Here is a 9,882-nt window from a genome sequence, read left to right as displayed (position 1 = left end):
AGTAATACAAACAGCGTAGAAAACAACAAACCCACACTGAATTTTACTTTTTTGTAAAAGTGTCTTACTTCTTAAAATGTTTATTAGGAAACACCCACGTCTTTTCCTGCTCGAGAAGCAAACGTTAGAGCTTGCTCAAAATGTTTTTCTTTGTTTTATGTTAATGCTAATCGCGATTTTGGATAAACTTACCTCTCTCACACAATGCGCGCATTACTTAGAGAGCCTTCCTATGACAGCTACTGTCACAGAAAACAATACAATCTATATTCTTTCCTACAATTGTTTTTGATTGTGAATAAATGTCGCGGTTGAACACTCAAGCATTCACTGCACGCCATTTCAGTGTGGCCTGATTCAAGTCACGCAGCACCGGTTTAAAACTACATGTTCCAATATCAGACTCATTTATTTTACCTGCAGCAATTCATAGTCAATCACTAATTCATCATTTAGCGATCATCAACGGTTAAAGACGTTAAAACGGTTAACACCCCCACTCAGACGCTGCAGCTTACCATCTAAGAAGTCAGTTACAGACGAAATCGTCTCGACTTGAAGTAGATTTTCATCCCTCATTTAAGAGCCCACTCAGCCAACTGTCTGACCGACGGGTACAGAAGGAAGTGAGCATCTATAGATATCGAAATCGAAACTGGCTATTTTTAATGAGTTGTTAAACTGTGAATTGCTTGTCACCTCTAGGTGTTAACAACAAAAACAGTTTTGATTACAAGTCAGCTTGAAGGATCGCCAGCTGTTTGACGTAGAACTCAGTAACGTTACGGCTTTCTAGTGATTTGGCAAAGAGGTAATAACAACAGATTGTGTGAAGACAGAGGGATAAACTTCTTAATAGGACGAGTGTAAATCCAATTAGCTTACGACATACCCTTAACAAAACGACGGTTGGTAAGGAGACTTCAGCAAATCAATGGTTTGTTCTAAAGAAGATAGCTGGAACCAAACAAAAATGGAGTGTGGGGATAAGAACAGTGAAGCCAATAGATCAATCGATATACTGACACCGGAAGGGAAGACCCTAACGCTAAGTTTGGGAGAAAACACAGATATACGGAAAATCAAGAATGAGTGTGAGCTCCTGTGCGGTGTACCATCTGACTTGCAGCTTATACAACTTCAAGGCAGAGACCTTAGTAACGACAGCACTTTATCAAGCCTTGATATATCGGATGGCTGCACTTTGAGAGTGACAGTACCACAATGGTGGCAAAAATTTGTTAGCACGTGTTACAAAGGCGATACACAACAAGTCAAAAAGCGAATCTACGTGAAGATGAGTCAGGTTTCGCGGGAAGAACGCAGTTTTACAGCAGCTTTTATCGCGGCCGTACAAGGAAATCACAATCTTATGTTTGCGGCGTTCGTGGGAAAAAAGATTAACCTCCACAGCAAAACTAAACTGAGCGGTAGAAATTTGCTTCACGCTGCAGTTTCTGGAGGGAGTACGAGTTGCGTTGCAAATGTTTTAATGAACGGAGGAAACGCTCTGTTGGAAGCGGCTGACAATGCAGGAGAGACTCCGGTAAAAATGGCCCAAAAATTGTACGGCGAAGAAGGGAGCATGGTTAAATTTTTGAACGTCTATCTTGAGTTACATCGTCGCGAGGCTAACCATTCCGGCTTCGCCAACCGTTACTGGGACAACCTTGAGGAAAACATCGAGTTTACTCGTACCGATAAAGAAGAAAGTAGTGACCATGAAGACCTTTCGAAATCACGTGAAAATTTAATTACCAACCTTCAAGAACTCAACATACACCATGATGAAGCTGCAAGGAAGTATTACAGTGAAAATGAATTTTTGGTCAACAACTCTAATCAAGAACATTCTTCAGTTGGCAGAGTAAACAGTGAGAACAATGACGCCAATGTAGGTGAAAAGTTGTTGGTTGTCACTTCTGGTGAGGCTGAGGGAAAGCAAGAAGACATCGGCGATAGTCTTATTGGGTTAAGCTTCAGTGGACAGGGTTCTGGGATGAATACTGATACAGGGTACTACAGCAGTTGCAACCAGAGCGTCAGAAAAGATGTCACCAAGTTGTTATTGAATGAAGATTTATTTGTACAATCAAATGCGGCCACAACGCAGTCAGAACGTACTAAACAACAGCTAAATTTAGGAGAGCAAACAGAAACTCATGCAATTGCAAATGATAGTAACAATCAGTCAATATCGCTGGTTGACACTTCCGGTGATCGCGATTCGGAAACCAGCCGCTGGTCTAAGCCTTGCAGGCGAGCGCAGCAAAGAAAACTGGTTTTTCTTGAGCAAAGAAGAAAGCGATCTACCACAGAAAGGCCAAATTTAGATGAACTTGCGAAAATGCGTTCGGATAGCATTGCGAAAGAAGCACAAGAATGTGAACAGACAGAATCACGTGATGACGAGAAACAAATTACAGAGTCGTGTGAGAAAGAAAGTGACACCAGCACGTGTGGTGCCGTTATAAGTATGCGGCAAGATGAAGAGACTAGGTCAGCGGTTTCGTCGTCCATTCACGATCAATCCGACGCCAGTCACTCTTCTAAACCACTAAGAAGAGCTCAACTTCGAAAAAAGTCGATAATTGAGCAAAGAAGGAAACGGTCCAAGGTAGAAAGGCCCAACCTCACAGAACTTGAAACTGCTACGCAGAACAATGAGGGATGTGGTGATAAGGAAGAAAATTATGACAACAATCCAAATAGAACTCCTGAAGGAAAAAGTTCAGACAGTAGTGGTAATAATCTTGAGCGTAATTCAGTTGAGGACATGTCAAGTGGAATGCAAGAGCCAAGCGTAACTGGGTGCGATACTAGAGTTAATTTTGAAAGGAAAGAGGAAGATCACCGTAGCGTTAATTTTCAAAAGCACACTGAGGGACCCAATCAGTCGGCGGAACTATTTGAAGATGAATCTCCTGCTGCAAAATACGTGCTAAAGATTTGGCAGGAACAAGCACATGAAGCGGACAAAGCTGCTTTGTCGGGCGAAGAATCGGACACTGGACGCTCTCCCAAATTGTTGCGGAGGGCGTTTCGAAGGAAGCAGGCTTATATGGAACAAAGAAGAAGGAAGTCTGCAACAGAAAGACCGAACCTCATTAAATTGATGAGCAGAAATATGGACGACGATGAAGATGAAACCAAAGATATCACTGACATGGAAAGTGAAGAAAATGGAGAGAATAAACCCTCTGGGGCTGAAAACAATTTCTGTGCTTTGTTAATGAACCAAGGAGATATCACTTCAGACGTTCCAGTGGCTTATAGCGGGGAGAGGTTTTCAATGAAAGAACAGTCCTCGGTAGATGATAGTATAAAAGGACCATCTTCACAGGTGCCAAGAACTAGTGACAGAATATCAATAAGAACAGCTCAAAGATGCTCCAACAGTGGCCCTCTGCTGGAGGGTCGTGCAAGGAAAAGCATTTCTTCCGTAAGTGGAGAGGAATCATCAGGCAGCGACCAAGAAAAAGTGGTCAAAGAGACAGTCGCTCCTATCGGCAACTTAACAAAGACGGGAAGACGAAGGCGTTTGCCTTTGCCACCAGAGAAAAGGATTAAACTGCCTGTCATCAAGATAGAAGCCAGTGAAACTTCTCAAGTGAATGTCAACATCAAAGCTCCTCATCCGCCACTTGGTAGATCACGTTCAGGGTCTATGTGCAGTGAGGACTCTGTGTCGTCAGTGCCGGAGTTACCTTCAGAGAGAAGAAGGTAAGAGCTGGGTGTAAAATATCCTCTGTCTATCTCAGTCAAGCAATGTTCCAGGGATGTTCAGAATAGCCTGTAGGGAAGCTCTTCATTTGAGGGATATCGTGAAAAGTCACGCGCTAGCTCGTTGCCCGACAACTTTTTGGCAACTTCTCGTATTTCGACCACCTTTTTGAATTCTGAGCAATTTCTCTAGTTTCCTACCAATTCTGAGATATTTTTTTTGGCCTTTTTTCCATATTTCACAATGTTTTGATGGATAATTTATGAACTTCCAGTGAAAAAGGAGCCAGATCCTCCCCCACCCACTGTGGCAGATCATGGGCGCAAATCGGCATGCATCCGGGCTTCCAGGTCAGCAGTTTTTGTAAAGAAAATCCAAAATGGCGGACGAAGATTTACACTCGACTGACTCGAGTGTCTCAGTGAAGATCATTTCAACAATTTTATTGGCTCATACTAGAATTTTTACAAGAGTGATATCAATATTCATGTGTAGTCTTCAGTCATCCATTTTTTGGTTTTAACTGAGGACAAAGTTATTCAGATACGCTGGTTAGGCCGCAAATTTGCACAAAAATGCTCAGTAGAAATCTTACTTTTTTGGTACAATTTGCATATTTTGCATCAGATCAGAATTTTCGGCAACTTCCAGTAGCGAATAGAACACTGCACTTTTCAAAATTTCCGATTCGCGTGATATACCCAAATTTTCAAAAATTTCTTCCCGGAACTTTTCTTTCCATTAAACTTTGCTCCCAGAATTTTCAGAACTTTCGGTTGAATAATTCGCATCTCAGAAATTCAACGGTTCTCGCACTTTCTGGAAATTTTCCCGGTAACTTTCCGTACCATTTGCCACCGTTTTCAAATTTTCGGAAGTTTAGGTGTATAATATAAATGCGATTAATTCTTCTATATATAAGATCAAAATAGACATCTTTTTATCTGAAATGTTGTGTATTGTCGTTCTCGCAGCTGCAAACGACGAATTATAGCGATTTGACTGAAGGGGGAAATGGGATGATGTTGAAGTCGATAAGCTTGAGAGAACGAATCACGACATTTGCAAACCGAGGATTTCTGCTAATAAACATGGGGCGAAACGTCTCAAGCGGTAATAATTGACAAAGAAATATCTTCGAAGGTATGTAACAACTTTAGAAGTTGAAAAAGCACACAACTGATTGGAATACCATTTTCTTTTTTCTTCTTTTTCATAGTGAAGTTGAAATTGCTTGTACCATTAACACCACAAGTTTACCAGTGAAACAGAGGAGAAAAAGTGTTCCAGACAGTCCCTTCAACTTTAACCAGAACCAGCCAATTTTCAGGACGAGAAAAGGCTCTGTACAGGTGGAGGAGATTGAAGAACAAGGGTAATGATCAATATAATCGTTATAACGCCTTTCAGTCTTTAAAGTAAACGCTTTTGGGTGCCACTTCAGACACCATGTGACAAGAACAGCAAATTCATTCATAAGTCGTACAAACCGGACAACCTTTCCTTTCGTTTGTTTGGCAGCCGGGTAAAGAGGGACCTTACGATCCGATAACGTTAGTTAAAAGATGGGATTTTAGGTTGGAGCTGAAGAGCCGGAACGGCATCCAAATTCAGACAAAGATAGTAAAATTGATCTCCTTACCATTCCCTTTTACGAGTAAGAGACGGTCAGATTTAACGCCTCAATAGTAAGGGACGGTTAGGAAATTTACAATAAAGTGTGATGCACGCAGAGTTGTTGTTTTGCTCACTAAGGGTACGTTCACATGACAACAGACGAATTTTCGGCCGCCTGAAAAAATCATTCATTGTTATTACAACGATAAAAACTTAACAATATAAAAGAGATATCCTAAATAAAATACACTGTCTACTAAAAAACTATAACCAACTAATAAAAATACTGTCTACTAAAACTACTCTAAAAATCATACTAAAACTAATTAACCGGACTCCTCGTACAGAAACCGTTCAATATTTTAGCGCTGTTCACACGGAGCTTTGAACGGCGGCTAAGCGTCTAAATTTTCGTACTTTAAGGGTGATTTCGTGTGAACGAAACACCTAAATGTACGAATTTCCAACTGGTCGAAAATGCACACCATAACGAATAGATTTTGCGTTGGCATGAAAACCATACCAGATAGGGATTCTGTTCACACAGAAAAAACGGTGATTTTGGCGCCATTTCAATGAACGTAGCAAAGCTTCGCCTAGTCTGCTACACAGCCGTTTTTAGTGTCGTCACGCGAAATAATTTCAAGCATTCAAACTCTACTTTTGCGTGGACGCACATTTTCCCGAGAATTTTAATTTCCATTTAAACACATCCATCATATGTCTATCCTTCTAACGCGCTGTCAAAAGTAGCAGACTAGGCGAAGCGTGTCGTTTCGCGTGACGACACTAAAAACGGCTGTGTAGCAGACTAAGCTTCGCCGCGCCGATCTCTAAAATGGAGAGTCACCAAAAGCTATCCGGTATGCAGTGTAACCAATAGCCTAGACGTATTTCTTTTTTCAACGTTTCTAGCCCGCGAAAACAGCCGTTTCTCCTCGCTCCTCGCCGCTGGGGACGTTTCGTGAGGAGGAACGTCTGCGACTCACGGACAGAATTTCCATACTGATGACGTAATCAATGTTTACATAATACGTCCCTCCTCGCGAAACGTCCCCAGTGGCGAGTAGCGAGGGGAAACGGCTGTTTTCGCAGGCTACAACGATTCCGTTGCTGTCGCCGTCGTATATTCGTAAGGTCCATAATAGCCTTTTGCAGCGTCTCTTACCTGCGCTTAATTATCATTTGCTGACCATGACTTGGTTGCTTCAACATTCACAGGTTTGGTGTCAGTCCACAGCTTCGCGCAAGATTAGAGCTTCGCGATAAGCCACGTGAAAGCCTACCATGGAACGAGTGGAGAACAAAGGCGCGTTCAGGTTCACTTCCTGGTAAAAGCAGCGAGAATACGGCTACACAGTACACGAAACACGAACTATACGAGCAAAATGTGCGCCTTTTCGCGTGGAGCGAAAATAAACGACCGCAGACCGCTAGACATGGTAATTCCCGGATGTCTTTTACCGAGTGGCTTGACAGAAAGGAGGCCTCGGCCGAGAGAATGAGGCCCGTGACTGCTGCCGTACGGAGCCAGCAAGATCACAAAGGAGAGTTTGAACATGAGAGACAGTGGCAGAAGTCAAAAAAACATGAAGAATGGCTGCTGAAAAAGGATTTAGAGGCCTTGGAACAGGAAGAAATGTTGAAAAGAAAAGCGAAGATAAAGTTTCAAAAGGCGCATAAAAATATAAATAAGAGAGTTTAAGGAGATCTAGAAAAGATATCCCATTTTAAGGGCTTTTTTGCTTTTTGCTGGTGGACAGCATTCAAACTCTACTTTTGCGTAGACGCACATTTCCCCGAGAATTTTAATTTCCATTTAAACTCATCCATCATATGTCTGTTCTTCTAATGCGCTGTCAAAACGAGAACACAAAACTCAATGATTTCGGGTCAGTGTTATAATATATTAGGTCCAGTAACAGGTTTGCTCCAGGCCCCAGTTGCTCATAGGTGGATAAATCTTTATCCAATGGATAGCGCAATTGGTTTTCCTAATACTTATCCGCTGGATAGTGATTTATCCAGTGGATAGCGTTATCCAACGTTTGAACAACCACAGGGCAGCCACACAATCTGTTTGTGTAGCCGATTGTTATTTTATAGTAAATGTACTGGATTTACCGTTTGCCTCACCGTTGGTGGCCTTAAACGACCATGAACTACTACTGAATAATAGTTAAGCCATTCACGATATCCCAATTATGAACCCAAGCGAGTCTTAACATCACCAGTGGTTGTCAAACAAAAGCGATTAATTAACACTAGAAACACAAATATCAATAAGTAGTTTATCAAGATACACACTGAGAGGTTTTATTAATAAACGTGTTTAAAGTTTCCAAGAGTCCTAAGAAGTCTGTCAGTTATTTTTGCATCGGTGAAAGAACGTTTTTGCTAGACGCGCTTTGCTGATTACTAATTGACGACGACACTTAACAATAAGTACACGAGAAACCTACATGGTTTATAAAATACTAAGAGCCTTGTTGTTAGTGGAATTTGCATCCTCAAATGATTTGCGCAGACAACCTTTGTTGTTTTGTAATTAATCACGTTTAAAAAAGCGTTGGATTAATATCACTTGGGATCAGACAAAAAAGACGCTTTTAAAATAAAACTGCTTGGAACCTCTAGGGACATTTTACTAGGGTGATGATTTTTGTTTTTAGATAATACAGTAAACTACTAGAAAAAATGCTGGTGATCACATTTCAACATAGGGAACATAACGGCCCTCACTGTGCATATAGATAACACAGCTTTTGCTCTGACAAAAGACCCGACGGAGCCTGTAAATTTTTCGTTTTGGATTCGAGCAATATAAATAATCCTTTGCAGTGCATTGTAATGCTTGCGTGGAGGTTGAATGTGAAAATTGGTCATCATTTCATGCGTCATAGAAGCGGCCTTATAAAATAACACAACGATCGTCGCTGAGTTTCAAATGACATGGTTATATGCACCGTCTGGTGATAAAAAAAACCAGATCTCTCTAAAGTAACCTGACCTCTCATTGACTTGTGGCCAAAAGCGACAGTCATAAAATCTTACCCAATGCCGGCCAGCAGCATGGAAGACCTAATAAAAGGCAGTGGTTTGGAGAAAAACAGTACAAAAGAAGACCCTGAAGGTTTCCAAGTTCATGTCAATTTACCCACAGGAGAAATCGCAAATTTTCAAGCAAAACGCTCGTCGATCGTGCGTGATGTGAAAATGACTGTTGAAGTGAATAGTGGAGTGCCGTCTGATTTATTTACACTTGTATACATCCAAGGACAAAACAATACTATTGAACTCAAGGACGAGCAAATGATGGCGGACATTGACACAGATGTTGAAGACTCGATGACGTTTGAACTGAGTATTCCTCCATGGTGGCAGAGGTTCGTGGATAGGTGTATGAAAAGAGACAATCGTCAAATACTCAAACGGATCGCTATTAAAATGAATCAAATTTCCATGGAAGAAAGAGCGTTTGTTGCCGCCTTCATAGCAGCACAGAAAGGCGACAGCCAGTTATTTCAGAGCTTGCTGAATGGGGAAGTGAAAGTTGACATCGAGCAAGCAGTCGAGTGCAGCGGCCGTACGCTTTTACACGCTGCTATGATAGGCGGGAATTTTTCGTGCGCGGCGGCGATATTCATGAATGGCGGCTCTTCGCTCCTCTCGAGGGTCGATCGAAGCGGTGTCACACCAGTGGATATTGTAACAAGTAGCAACCAACCGGAACTGGTGGACCAACTTGCCAAATACGTAGAAATAAAAGTTCGGGAATCCACGGAAAATGACGATGCGGAGGACAGATCTCCCGAGTGCCCAAATATCAATCAGGAGGATGGGGAGACAGAGGAGGTCGAAATGATAGTCACCACAAAATCTACAGACGACGACGAGTTTTTACCAAATGAAACGGCGGAAAATTTAACATTTAACGACACTAGCAAACAGACAAGACCAGACCAAACGGCAAGTGAAGTTGGGCAATCAAGAGAAGACAAGAAAGACTTGAATGAGAGATTATTAACGCGCGTTTCGTCCGAAAAGGTGAAAAGTTCACGTTCTCAGCTCAAGCTACATATGCCATTGAGAGCTAGCAAATCTCTTCACACCACAGACAGGCCTCTTTCTGCAAGGTCCAAACTCATAACCGTGGAAGAAATAAGACCACTTAGCGGTAAAGCTGCTGCAGAAACCAAACAGTCCGATGAAAGGCTCCCAAGGGTCAACACACCAACTTCATCTCCAATGAGTTCTCCGCGCATGGGCCGGAAACTTGTTCCATCCCTGCTTAACCCAGATAGACCCGGAAGTCCCCTTCTCCGACCCCGGTCTCCGACGCATCCGGCTTGCCCCAAGTCCCCGACTCCACGCCCTAAGTCCCCCTTAGTGCTACGACCGGGCTCGCCAAGTGGATCACCGGTATTCAGAAGACGAGTGCTTCGTTATCCCAATACATCTGAACCTCAGAGAGCGAGAACAACGTCCTTCCAACAGGGTGGAGATATTGAGCCTCAAAAGCCAAGAGCGAATACATTTCA

The 9,882-nt window shown here is 42.3% G+C and overlaps 2 protein-coding genes across 2 annotated transcripts in view; both read left to right on the top strand.

The window, feature by feature from the left end:
• The first annotated feature begins 515 nt into the window (after positions 1-515).
• Positions 516-7,688, top strand: LOC140927486 (uncharacterized). Its single transcript, XM_073377147.1, has 3 exons — positions 516-3,723; positions 4,944-5,099; positions 6,563-7,688. Exons 1-3 carry the CDS (start codon positions 935-937, stop codon positions 7,044-7,046), a joined length of 3,429 nt encoding a protein of 1,142 aa, XP_073233248.1. The 5' UTR covers positions 516-934; the 3' UTR covers positions 7,047-7,688.
• Positions 7,689-7,822: 134 nt separating this feature from the next.
• Positions 7,823-9,882, top strand: part of LOC140927487 (uncharacterized) — a 3,465-nt gene continuing 1,405 nt past the window's right edge. Inside the window, exon 1 of the mRNA XM_073377148.1 lies at positions 7,823-9,882. This exon is cut by the window's right edge and continues 24 nt beyond it. Coding sequence (XP_073233249.1) covers positions 8,399-9,882 — 1,484 coding nt within the window. The 5' untranslated portion in view covers positions 7,823-8,398.

Source organism: Porites lutea, chromosome 2 (assembly GCF_958299795.1).
Source record: "Porites lutea chromosome 2, jaPorLute2.1, whole genome shotgun sequence".
Taxonomy (NCBI): domain Eukaryota; kingdom Metazoa; phylum Cnidaria; class Anthozoa; order Scleractinia; family Poritidae; genus Porites; species Porites lutea.
Note: the sequence above shows the minus strand (reverse complement) of the source record. Positions and strands in the feature narration are given on the sequence as shown.

Coding starts and splice junctions, on each gene's coding strand:
- LOC140927486 (XM_073377147.1), top strand. CDS start 935: ATGGTTTGTTCTAAAGAAGATAGCTGGAACCAAACAAAAATGGAGTGT. Junction 3,724..4,943: donor TTACCTTCAGAGAGAAGAAG/GTAAGAGCTGGG, acceptor TCTTTTTCATAG/TGAAGTTGAAATTGCTTGTA. Junction 5,100..6,562: donor GAGGAGATTGAAGAACAAGG/GTAATGATCAAT, acceptor CAACATTCACAG/GTTTGGTGTCAGTCCACAGC.